Raw genomic sequence first — 14,397 nt, forward strand, 5'->3', positions numbered from 1 at the left:
TGATGTTTAAGTCTTTCCTGTATAGACTATATAAGCCACCAGCCACCGATAAATGTAAAAGCAAAATATTTTATTTAAACGATTACTCTTTATTAGATTTTGCCTTAACAAGGATAATATAGTTTATGTGGTCTCAATTGCTGCATAAATATGTGTGATTTATGGAAATGAAATGTTTATGTCCCAATAAGGTACGTTTTTAATTTACATGAACGACTAAAATTAAGAATTATCAATCTTTGCGGTATATTATTCTGTTTATCAACCTATTGGTAAAATTATGCGACACCTGGAGGCAATATCATCAGAGGGGCACCAAAGGCGAAAAATTTATATTATGCATTGTACTTAAACTAATCGTACACCATTTGATTGATTAATTGTTTACTTAACGTCCTGTTGTAAATATTTCATACAAATTCAGAACAACAAAATATTAACGCATCAGTATGTCGACCAGGATAAATGGCGAGACATTTGGATTGCTGATGGAAAGTGGACAGAAATTGCTACATTGTACCAACTGGCCACCTACGGACCCCTCAAAGATTAAGATTTAACGCCCCCATTCTAACTTGACATGACTGTGTATTTAAACATCCTGCTACACCATTTAAGATACTAGGATAAGGAAAATTGGTAAGTAGCTCAAACCATAAAAGTTGTCTATGTCGAATGTTTCAGAACTTTTATGTCGAAAGTTTCAGAGTTTTGATATTTGCACTGAGACCAGAATTATGGGTGAAATGTACTTCGTGTTATCCAGTAATGTTTAAAATATTGTAAAGTCTTTTTGTTAGAAATAAGTACTTGAATCATATACATTTATATAGTTTATAGTTTAGAGTACATAAAATTGAACAGATTGTATTGGAATCTATGTATGGCCCCTTAGGTATGGTCTCTATGGTAACAAAAACCAAAAATGTTATTCTCCTAAAAATCCATTTTTTTATCCAATTAAAAGGACGAAAAGGATTCAAAGTCTTAGTGAAACATTGTAAAATATTTTGGATCTGAAGTAGAAAAAAGCTAACATTATACATCGGAATACTAATGATGGTATCGATTTTTCTCGATGATCCATTGGGGCATATTCTCTAAGGGTAGACATTTGAATAAATTATCTTTTTTCCCATAACTCCATTCACACTAATAAAGAGAGACACTTAATATTATGGTTATAAATAACACTTCCCAAGATTAAGAATTTTAGGAATGGAAATGATTATGATATATTTAATATCATATTTTCAATTTAACCCTTCAGTCCTTTTGAACTAATAATAAAATGCCGTCCTTTGATGAACGTGTCAGAGATTGAAGTTTTTTTTTTGTAAGGGCCAATAACTTTTTCACTTGTTTTCCCAGTGTATAATCATAGTAAATGATGATCTGATCAATGCAGACCAACCCATAATCAACATTCCTCTCCAAAGCTGGAAGGACTGGTTTAAAAGTATAGATAAATAAATTAAATTTTATTTGTAAAGTTTCAGCAAGAAATGCAAAAAGGGGAAAAAGTCGTGTTTCAAGGACGATTACTAATTAAATATAAGGAGTACTTTACTATTTCCGTTATGTTGACTGATTTGTAGATCTTATTTTAATGATCTTTTTTTCTTTTTTTAAAGTTTCTTCCTGCTTTTATTTCCGCTAGAAATTATTACAAAGATTACATTCATCCTACAAGGACAAAAACTAAAAAAAAAAATTGCTTGACGATTCCATGTTGACTTATTTATTAAAAAAATGTGTAGTGTAATGTTTCTCTCTATCATAATTTTTGCCCCCCAAAAATAATAGATAAACATCGTTTTTATTTCAAGGGCAATAACTCCTTTAAGGGATCAGTTGACCATTTCCGTAATGTAGTTTGATTTGTATACCTTATATTGGTGATACATTTTTTTATGTTTCTATCTGCTATCCACTAACAGTAAAAATCAAGAATGTTACATTCATCCCTCAAGAGCAAAAACTCCAATTCCAACTCCCGAACAATTTTTACATAGCTATGCGAAATTTAAATTCTATCGATACATTTAAAAAGACTTTGCAACAAAGTTTTTGTCAGAAACATCACATACATTTTATTAACTTTTCCAGTTTTTGGTGATTTTTTTAATAGAAAGCTTTTGACTAGTATATACATTGTATATGTCATAAGTATTGTTTTTTGTGAGAGATTTTAAATATTTCAACTAATACAGGATACATTTGGCATTTGACAAATTTTCCGCTTTCCTGTATTTTGATATTTTGTCTTATGAATCAATATAGTAATTTCTGGCCATGCAACTTTAACCGTTTCTATCTACAATCATGTCTCCCACGTTTCAAATAGAGTTACATTTGATTAGGTTTCCGGTTTCCTATTTTCGGGGAATTTATAGCCAAGTTTTTGTTTGTTACTTTCATTTGTTTCTTGCTAATCGACTTACGAGGTTTGTACATCGGTAAATCTACTGTCGCCTTAATTTGTGGTAAAATCTTACTTTTTGCCTAAAACTGCAAATTTCTGGTAATGAAACTTTGTCAGTTTCCCTATAAATCATGTTCATGATTTTTCAATTTGAGTTACGTTGTAAAAAAAGATGTTGCTTCATTAACAAAATAGCTATGAAAACTTCCTAGTTTTTATTTATTTATTTTTTTATAGAAAAAAAAACAAAAACCGATGAGATGAATTTTTACCCAAATCATCAATTTCCACAACTTTTAATCTGGTAGACTTTTAGTACTAGAATATCAAATATGATGAAATCCTGAAAATATACACATTCATGTAGTTTATGTTGCAATTTTATTGATGTTTAAATCTTTCCTGTATAGACTATATAAGCCACCAGCCACCGATAAATGTAAAAGCAAAATATTTTATTTAAACGATTACTCTTTATTAGATTTTGCCTTAACAAGGATAATATAGTTTATGTGGTCTCAATTGCTGCATAAATATGTGTGATTTATGGAAATGGAATGTTTATGTCCCAATAAGGTACGTTTTTAATTTACATGAACGACTAAAATTAAGAATTATCAATCTTTGCGGTATATTATTCTGTTTATCGACCTATTGGTAAAATTATGCGACACCTGGAGGCAATATCATCAAAGGGGCACCAAAGGCGCATTGTACTTAAACGAATCGTACACCATTTGATTGATTTATTGTTTACTTAACGTCCTGTTGTAAATATTTCATGCAAATTCAGAACAACAAAATATTAACGCATCAGTATGTCGACCAGGATGAATGGCGAGACATTTGGATTGCTGATGGAAAGTGGACAGAAATTGCTACATTGTACCAACTGGCCACCTACGGACCCCTCTCAGATTAAGATTTAACGCCCCCATTCTAACTTGACATGACTGTGTATTTAAACATCCTGCTACACCATTTAAGATACTCGGATAAGGAAAACTGGTAAGTAGCTCAAACCATAATAGTTGTCTATGTCGAATGTTTCAGAACTTTTATGTCGAAAGTTTCAGAGTTTTGATATTTGCACTGAGATCAGAATTATGGGTGAAATGTACTTCGTGTTATCCAGTAATGTTTAAAATATTGTAAAGTCTTTTTGTTAGAAATAAGTACTTGAATCATATACATTTATATAGTTTATAGTTTATAGTACATAAAATTGAACAGATTGTACTGGAATGTATGTATGGCCCCTTAAGTATGGTCTCTATGGTAACAAAAACCAAAAATGTTATTCTCCTAAAAATCCATTTTTTTATCCAATTAAAAGGACGAAAAGGATTCAAAGTCTTAGTGAAACATTGTAAAATATTTTGGATCTGAAGTAGAAAAAAGCTAACATTATACATCGGAATACTAATGATGGTATCGATATTTCTCGATGATCCATTGAGGCATATTCTCTAGGAGTAGAAAATTGAAAAAAATATCTTTTTTCCCATAACTCCATTCACACTAATAAAGAGAGACACTTAATATTATGGTTATAAATAACACTTCCCAAGATTCAGAATTTTAGGAATGGAAATGATTATGATATATTTAATATCGTATTTTCAATTTTACCCTCCAGTCCTTTTGAACTAATAATACAATGCCGTCCTTCGATGAACGTGTCAGAGATTGAAGAGGTTTTTTTTGTAAGGGCCAATAACTTTTTTCACTTGTTTTCCCAGTGTATAATCATAGTAAATGATGATCTGATCAATCCAGACCAACCCATAATCAACATTCCTCTCCAAAGCTGGAAGGATTGGTTTAAAAGTATAGATAAATAAATTGAATTTTATTTGTAAAGTTTTAGCAAGAAATGCAAAAAGGGGGAAAAGTCGTGTTTCAAGGACGATTACTAATTAAATATAAGGAGTACTTTACTATTTCCGTTATGTTGACTGATTTTTAGATCTTATTTTAATGATCTTTTTTCTTTTTTTAAAGTTTCTTCCTGCTTTTATTTCCGCTAGAAATTATTACAAAGATTACATTCATCCTACAAGGACAAAAACTAAAAAAAAAAAATTGCTTGACGATTCCATGTTGACATATTTATTAAAAAAAATGTGCAGTGTAATGTTTCTCTCTATAATAATTTTTGCCCCCCAAAAATAATGGATAAACATCGTTTTTATTCAAGGGCAATAACTCCTTTAAGGGATCAGTTGACCATTTCCGTAATGTAGTTTGATTTGTATACCTTATATTGGTGATACATTTTTTTATGTTTCTATCTGCTATCCACTAACAGTAAAAATAAAGAATGTTACATTTATCTCTCAAGGGCAAAAACTCCAATACAAAATCAATTGAACATTCCATATTGACTTATTTGTAAACAATTTTGTAGTTTATAGTGTCTCTCTATCAAAGGTTCCCCCTCCCCCCCCCCCAAACCCCCCAACCCCAATTAAAAAAAAAAATTGGATAAACATCGCCTTTCTTATAAGGACAATAACTCATGTAAGGAATCAGTTTACTGTTTTCATTATGCGAAGTGATTTGTAGATCTTATTTTTTACCTTTGGAACATCCGCGCTATCTATTATAGTTTTCGCAAAAAACGGGGAAATCGTACTTTAAGGTCAATACTTACTAAAGGAAATCAAATGACGATTTTGGTCATGTTGACTGATTTGTATATCTAATTGTGTTTAACACTTTTGCATTTTACAATTACTCTATTTCTATGATCAGAGTTTCTGCAAAAAATATAGTTTTTTTTACCGTGTTTCAAGGGCTATAACTTACATAAGTGGTCAGTTGACAATGTCTGTCATGTATACTGATTTGTTAATTTTTTATTGCAGATAATTTATTAATAGTTTCTACCTATCTATTATAAATTTCGACATAAAAATAAAAAAACAACACTAAAATACGATCAAGAATTGTCATTTACGGACAATAACCAAAGGTTTCGATCTTATTGGCATTTTTGTAGATATTGTATTGGTGATAATTTTATTTTATATTTTTTATAATGTGTTGTTTAATTTTTTTAGACATTGCAACACAAGCTTTATACGAGATGCCAATAGGATCCTTCACCCAAAGTTTGATTGAGACTGGTTGCCAATGAGTACTTTCAGAGAAGATCTTTAAAAAAGTGTACGACTGGCACAGGACAGCTGACGACAGAGAACGACGGACGCCAAGCAATGATAAAAGCTCATATAGCATTTAAGGCAAGGCGAGCTACAACGAGGCGGAAAATACCAAGGGATCATTCAAAACTTATAAATCGAAAGAGAAACTGACAATGTCATTGTAAAAACGAAAAAGCATGAAACTACAATCAAGTCCATAAAATAATACATAAATACCAAAAACTGAGCCACACTAACCACACAAAAAACTGGTGGTAAAAATTGAATGAAAGTAACACACAAATAATAACCACGATAAATTTCTGTCAGTTCTTTGGTCTGTCTTGATGTTCAGAATAAGATATTTTAAATTTTTACATTTACAATTTTTACTAAATTTCACATTTTATTTTTATTTTTTTTGGGAAGAAGTCTGTTCTAAATCGAATGATGGGTGGATGCTTAACATCCAATTTTGAATATTAAATACCTAATCAAGACGTTATCATCTCAATTATCATCATGACCCTTGCTTTGTACCAGACATGCTTGACTAGTTTTCCAGCACTCTAGATTACAAGAAAATATGTCATCCCTAATGGGACACGTTTTTCTAACTAGGAGCAATTCATACTTCACTCTTAAGTCCTAAATCTAAAATGTCCCGTGATTGGCGGAGATTTACTAAATAGATATAAGAAGATGTGGTATGAGTGCCAATGAGACAACTCTCCATCCAAGTCACAATTTGTAAAAGTAAACCATTGTAGGTCAAAGTACGGCCTTCAACACGGATCCTTGGCTCACACCGAACAGTAAGCCATAAAGGGCCCCAAAAATGACTAGTGTAAAACCATTCAAACAGAAAAACCAACGGTCTAATCTATATAAAAAACGAGAGACGAGAAACACTTATGAACCAAATCAACAAACGACAACCACTGTACATCAGGTTCCTGACTTAGGACAGGTGCAAACAAATGCAGCGGGTTACAACGTTTAAATAGGCGTCAACCTTCACCCTACCTGAAACAGTAGTGTAACATCACAACATAGAAAGACACACTATAAAATATCAATTGACATGGCTTAACTCAATCAAAAGACATATTAACAAAAACAAGTGAACATACACTGAACGAAAAAATTTGATCGATGACACAATGTAAATACAAAATTAATAAAACAAGGGGGTTAGATGTAAAACAATATCAGAAAGACAACCATAACCTTGGACAAAATGCCGCCAAATAAAATAATGTACACAGGTAAATAAAAATCATTTGTTGTAAGGTATATATGGAGTACGGAAATAATTTTTACAAAATAAATAATTTTGTTGTTCCTTAGGCTAGTACGAGAAAAAAAGTGAAAATTTATCGTCATACTAAACACTTATCAAAGGTGGTATATATTAAAATGCAACATTCAAAGTCTATTAATTAACTAAGAATATTGAGGTCAGCACGCTACCACCAACTCAATCAATTAGATGAAAATATGATACATGTAAATGGACTAATAAAGAAATCAAACGTTACCTAGATGTAGTATTGATTGTTGTTTGTTGTTAGACGTATAGCAGCAAATAATATATGAACTACAGAAAAAGTCAAATTTCTCATGTTTTAATTATTGTGATAAAATTGTAAGTAACCAGTCTTTGTACTGTACTGAACAGTCGGCCATTTTCACTTGTTCCGTTGATCGATAACTTGTGATTTTGTCAGTTTTATGGTCTTCCCCTTTTCTAATTTGCCTTGGAGTTCGTTTTTTTTTATATACCTTTTCATCCAATGAAAACATCCGATACCCTTATTACGGTTAATTTTCATACTAACGAATCCGTTAACAGCGCACCTGTTATCACAACGTTATTATAAAGTTTGTGAATACCACGTTAAATTCTAATGACATACTCATTAACGTCTCCGTTAAGTAAACGGATGCTTTGTGAAGAAGTCCCAAGTCAAAATATGTGTAATTATATTTTACGTATCATGGTCACTGAAATGGGTACCATTGGATTATATACTAAACCAGGCTAAATGACCATAAAGATGAATTTATTATAAGTATCAGGCAAAAAGTCATGAAATATACCAGGTTTATAATTTTGTCAGACGTTCGTTTTGTCTACATAAGACTCAAACATGTCATCAGTGACGCTTGAAATCATGACAGTTAAATCAAATCAAATACGACGTGGACGAACATTAAAAACCAAAAATTCACAAAAGCTGTGCATGATAATGCTAAGGCAATCTGTACCTAGGGATAAAAAAACCTTACCTTTTCCAATACAGTATTTTATAAACAGTGAATTTACAGAAAAAATTAACATATTCCAATGATATTTCATGTTAACCTAAAAGTGCTGACTACTGGGCTAATGATACCCTCGGTAACGAAACGCCTACCAGTAGTGGCATTAACCAATTGGTTGTTAAAACTCATAAAATATTTCAGGCTAATAATTTTGATCGCCAAATGCACACATTGTAACCGCACGTGTCGCACTCGCTGATATAAATCTATGTCCCCGGTTTATGGGCGGTATGAGCGCTCACAAAATTTTTAAACCTGCCAAATTCCTCAATTGTCTGTTTAAAGCCGAAATCCTGTAACTTAGTGGTTGTAGGTTGGTGTCTGCCATATAATTTAGTGTTTCGTTTCATTGTTGTTGTAGAAATCTGGCCTTGCATTTTCTGTTTTGAATTGTTTCAAGTTTTGCCACGTCGGGACCTTTTAAAGCTTACTATAAAGTAGTTGTTTTCATCATTGTTGAAGGTCGTTCGGTGATGTTGATGGTTGTCTCATTGGCAATCGTCTCACATCTTATTTTTATACTCAAACGTTTATTTAGTAAAACACACAATAGTACCATATACATACATGTTGCATACAAATGTATGCGAAGTACTTGAAAATAGTTTGAGGTAATTGAAATGAGGGGACAGAATATTTAATATCATATATGTAAAAACAATGTAAACAAACAAATATTTTCCTCATCTTTTTATGTTTTTATTAAAATGAATTATTTCCATACAAAATTATACTCTTCTGTCGTCTTCGTCTGTACTGTCGTCGTACCATCTATATTTCCAGAGTCAGACGCTTCCCTGAAATATAGTGACATATCATTATTATTGTTATATTTATAAAGTGCATTATCTAATATTAAAATTACTCGAAGCGACTTGCACAATAAATTACCATACCAATGAAAAACTGAAATATGGTACAAAAGGTGAGGTAACAATAAGGTCGAAAAATTAGAACTAGATACAGTTACATAGATGAAACAACGTTTTGATATCGTTCATTAAAACAATACTAATAAAAAGTTAGGGACACATAGTAACATTGTTCATATATTTGGTTAGTTAGAATTTAAATTTAGTTTAAGGAGGGCTGTTTTTAGATTTAGTCAACAAAACTTACGATATTGTAAAGGGATGCGAGACAATAAAAATCATATTAATCGTTACAAATATATAGGAAATACAAACGTCATTGTAACTAAATTATCTTAAAAAATCCGAACAAACAAAAAGTCTGAACCATTGACAACATTAACATTTTTATTATAACCAGTTAAATACAATTCTGCAACATAGACCTTACTAAATTAGGGTCAACAGTGGGATGCATTCGTTACATATAGATTAACGGAAGGTTGAACGAACGATTTATTCACATATTCGACATTTCAACGAAACACGCGTCTGGCGTATTAAATTATAAGCCTGGTACCTTTGATTACTATATATTCAACCTCTCTACTCACTTTTCACATATGTAGTACTGATTTTTATCACATGACACATCGTTCCAAAGTCCAGAATATCTCATTTCTGCACAGTCTTCCTTTCCTCTGGAGTTGTTAGGTTCTCCTGGCCAGAAGTTGTCATATTCCATGGCGGTTCCAGTAACCCATTTAAATGTACCTTCATCCATACGGTCAGTTAGCCCAATATGGTGCCAATTCCCTAGAAAATGTTCTCAAAATTTAAAAAGCACGATATTGCAATTAATCTACATGTGAGATCAAAATACGAAGAATTTCCTGCGATAGTTTTTCTTCAGGATTTATTTAAGAAACATATAAATACTTTACCATGCTTGATGATTGATGAATGCTAGTATAGTTATAATGTCACATAACCAAAGTGTGCCTAAATATGGTGGAAGCTTCGTTTTTCTATAAAACTTATGCAAAGTTATCAATGGAAAAGATGGAGGTATAATAAGATATGTATTATCTGGCCCCTGATATCGCAAGATAATCAAAATCATTCGAGAATTTCAAAATTGTGTTAATTCTATTAATAAATAAACGATGTAATATAATCTGGACGGAGACTTTAGTGCAAAAAGCTCACGTGTGATGTTAATATTTACATATTTTATCAAAAATGACATTTTTAAACATATGTTTTTGACAAAATAGATATGAACAAAGGTTTTACTTCAACAGATATTTTACACACATTGACATGTTTATAAAATACAAATTGTTTTGTAGCAAAATATCTTTTTGTGTGAAGCCTTTGCTCATATCTATATATAAATGACAAGATCTCAAATGAGGCTGTTTCGATAGTTTTTTGCAGTTTTGTTCCAATTTTTTTTTCGAGCGTCACTGATGAGTCTTTTGTAGATGCGCGTCAGGCGTACCAAATGTCAATCCTGGTGTCTATGATGAGTTTGTTGTACAAACACTGGGTCGATTCCACTGCTGGTCGAGTTTCTCCCCGAAGGTATCACTAGCCCAATAGTCTGAACTTCATTGATATGGTAATTATTATAAATTAACTGTTTACCAAACATCGAATTTTTCGAAATACGTAGGATTTTCTATCCAAGGATTAGATTACCCTAGGTGTATTTGGCAAAACTTTTACCAATTTTGGGTTCTCAATACTCTTCAACTTGGTACTTTATTTGGCTTTTTTCATTTTTTTTATTCGAACGTCACTGATGGGTCTTTTGTAGACGAAACGCGCGTCTGGCATACACAATTTCAATCCAGTTTATGCAAATATTTGAGACAAAATTTAAAACTGTCAATGAATACTAATACTTGTCATACTGATGCTGTATGTCGGAAACACCTGCAGGATTGCATTTATTAGATATTTAACTTACATTGTCGTCAGTAATACCGAACATATAGAGTTAGTGCGTTTAAGAACAAAATTGTATTATCTTATTTTCCTTGTCCCATTTATTATTCCACTTTTCGAGTTTTAAAGAGTCAAATACACAACACTTGTATGACCTCTCCATATATTAAAGTATCTGTTCCATGTCAGCTACTTTGGTGTATAGTCAACTGTGATTTCATGGTTTGATTCTTAAATGAAGGTAACTGGTTTTTGTACCCATACAATATCGGTCAAAAATTGAATATCAGTGACACTCTTTTCTCTCGTAAACAGGCAGCTAGAATGTCCGAAACTATGGATCTAAACACATTTTTTTGGTAACCGTTTGAGTGATTAATTTGTTTCCAATTTTACGCGGTTGGATATTAATTATGCGCGGCGTTATCTTTGCCGATTTCCTTATCCCAATTTTCGTTCTGAAAAACAACTTGTAACTTACATTATAATTATATATTAATTGTATACAAAACTTTAAATATTTCGAATTTTTAAAGATTTTCAACCCTAGGAATAGATTACCTTAGTTTTAGCTGTATTTGACAAAACTTTTTGGAATTTTGGGTCTTCAATGCTCTTCAACTTTATACTTTATTTGGCCTTTTGACTTTTTTGATTCGAGCATCACCGATGAGTCTTTTGTACACGAAACGTGTGTCAGTCGAACACAATTGTAATCCTGGTATCTATGATGTGTTTATTTATTTAGCATAAAAGTATGAAAAAAAAGATAAGGGCAAAATACACTTTGGATACTTGTTAATGACTATTTCAACATTTTTGGGGTATATTTTAACTTACAGTAATCGTGAAGATTTGAATGTATAAATTCGTTTTCCCCAGCGTCTACTATATCTACTAAGAATCCTCCTCTTCTGACACAATCTGCCTGAAATATATAAAATATGTCATACATTGTACGTGTAGTACCATTACATAGTAGAATGTTTACCCAACTACCTTGGTAAGCTTTAATATTCACAAATTTCTAAACAGAAAACTGTTTTCAAATAATATGTGCAAAAGTGTAACAGCAAGCACCCTAGTATTTGTTTATCAATCAATTTAAATTTGCAAGATATCGAAATATCGAATACAATTTGATGAATCGTATGAAAATTCAGGTCTCGTCAGTGGCACTTAGAATCGAATACTGGATGAACAAATATATCAATAATGGAAGAGCAGGAAATTTACAAAAACATTTATAATTGATTTGAAATCATTAATAACTCATCAAAGATACAAGGCTTATAATTTGAAACACCAGACGCACGTTTCTTCTTCGTCATACTAATTCACGGCGCTCGAATAAAACAGTTTGCAGGTCAAATGGCCATGTCAGAAATGGAAAAAAATATATATATGTACAAAGCACTACATAGAAAACTATGTATTAAGCCAATCGAACCACACCTTAAAAACCAGGGATGAACCCATGTGTTTCGGAAAAGGTAAGCAGTTTCTGCTCCACATGTGGCACCCGTCGTGTTGCTCATGCAAGTAAGAATCCGATGATTAGTCATATTTTAAGATGTCACAATCGAGGAAAAGAGGACGGAATTATACTATTTCTAGTTTCAAAATTTGGAATATTTCCGTGGTCATCTGTGACACAGATATTCAATAACGTCCAAACACCTCATTATGGCGTCCGTTGATTCTTTTGAAGGGATGACTTCGACTTCACCACTTTGAACTCTTATTTCAATCGAGTAAATCGATGAGTTGAGTGAATACTTTTAACATTTCTTGCAAATATGACTTACCTGTGCGTCATACCAGTCCATAACGTTATCAACAAACAAATAGCAAGAATCCCTGAAACTTTTCCAACCATTTCCACAATCAGCGCGTGCTTTGAATTAAACATGATAAACATACAATATAAAAATCATTCTCAGCTACTAAAAGGTTATTGATTTAGAGATATATTCGTAGACGAGAACCTTGTTTTTGAAAAATTCTGTGTTTTTTTTAGGTTACGGACAACTTAAATTTGATGATACTCTTAAGGTTGATTTATTCATTCGAAATTATTATGAGATTATTAGATGAGGTAGGCGATATCTATTTAATCTTTATATCTTAACAAAGGATTGAAAATAAATGACCCTAAAACAATACAAGAACATGAAAAAAAAAAAATAGAAATGAAACAAATGAACTGTGATGGAAAGTTTTGGGCAATACGATCACGAACTGCCATCAAATTCTTAAATGATACCAAGTGTCAGACCGGGCAATTAAGGCATATTTCGGCTCTGATACTTACCAAACATTGCCTTTAAGTAAACAATGAGTCAAAATCATAAAAAAAAATGTGAATAGATAATGAACATCAACAAATGGAAACGGTAAAATGATTACATATCAACAAATGGAAACGGTAAAATGATTACATATCAACAAATGGAAACCGTAAAATGATTACATATCAACAAAAGGAAACCGTAAAATGATTACATATCAACAAATGGAAACCGTAAAATGGTGACATTTGAAATTGAGTATGAGAATAACTCTTTACATTCGAAGCACTTTTCTGGACTTACCTTCATCAGGAACGCCGATATAACCAAAACATTGAAAGTCAGTGATATTTGAACACATATAATCATTAGGAGCTATATAACAACAAAAAGGACATCAAAAGAAAGGCCAAGTTGATTTAAGGTCAATTTTGCCTGAAATCTTACTTTTTTACTATATGTAAGAGAATGATAATCCCTTTCTTCGTGATTTAGTATGAGCGTTAGCGAGTACTTACCACGAAGAAAGGGATTATCATTCTCCTACAAACTTAGAATATTGTAAAGTCTTCAAGACTCAAACGATCTCTTGATTGGTTTTATTCAAGAATTTGTTTCATTGTCATTGCAATGTTTATAATTAATGCATGACTTGCTTTTTCTGCATTTCATTAATATTCTACATAATGTGTTTTTTTAAGCAACAGGAAATCAACAATAATAGCTTAAGAATACTCACTTGAAGACACACACAGACAACAAAATACGAGCGCTCCTAAACCGATCATTGTCATGACTGGAACAGCAATTACACGTATGCTTCCTGTCTCAAGTCAGGAGAGCATATGAAAAGCCTACACGTTTTATGGAATTTAAACAATGTCTATATTATATACAATTACTAATTGTTATTCTTATAATTTCAACAATTGGCCCATTTAAAGTCGTTTGAAATTTAACTCTGAAATAGGTGTGTGGTTGCTGCAAATTAAATAATCGTTGGCTGTATAAATTATGAGAATGTCACTTTTGGCATATCAGGAAAGCAATTTATTGAGTATAGGTGGCTGATAATTGTAGTCATAAATTGTATTTTAAATGAAAGAATTTTTCGACATGAAAATCAAATTGGACTGACACATTCACAGAAAAATGGTTTCAAATGAACATTATAGTATATGTAGATGAAGGTTCATTATGGGCTAACATGATAAACTATATTAAAAATCATTTGAACTATGCATCATATACAGATATAAAAATATCAACAAAAATCAAACCCCAAGATAAATTCAAATAGTGGGAAGTCCATAAAAATTGACAATATCAAACGCTAGACTATATCAACCAATGGAACGAATTGGAAACAAATGTGAAATATTCACTGAAAATACTGATTT

General features: G+C 31.7%; 1 protein-coding gene across 1 annotated transcript; it reads right to left on the reverse strand.

Annotated features, from left to right (window-relative positions):
- Positions 1-8,579: 8,579 nt before the first annotated feature.
- On the reverse strand, positions 8,580-13,869 carry LOC127738743 (C-type lectin domain family 17, member A-like). The gene is made up of 5 exons (XM_052250083.1): positions 13,737-13,869; positions 12,515-12,603; positions 11,547-11,634; positions 9,368-9,569; positions 8,580-8,699 (listed from the first exon to the last, which is right to left on the reverse strand). Exons 1-5 carry the CDS (start codon positions 13,789-13,791, stop codon positions 8,615-8,617), a joined length of 519 nt encoding a protein of 172 aa, XP_052106043.1. The 5' UTR covers positions 13,792-13,869; the 3' UTR covers positions 8,580-8,614.
- Positions 13,870-14,397: the final 528 nt, after the last annotated feature.

The sequence above is a fragment of the Mytilus californianus genome, unplaced genomic scaffold (assembly GCF_021869535.1).
Source record: "Mytilus californianus isolate M0D057914Y unplaced genomic scaffold, xbMytCali1.0.p SCAF_4, whole genome shotgun sequence".
NCBI lineage: Eukaryota > Metazoa > Mollusca > Bivalvia > Mytilida > Mytilidae > Mytilus > Mytilus californianus.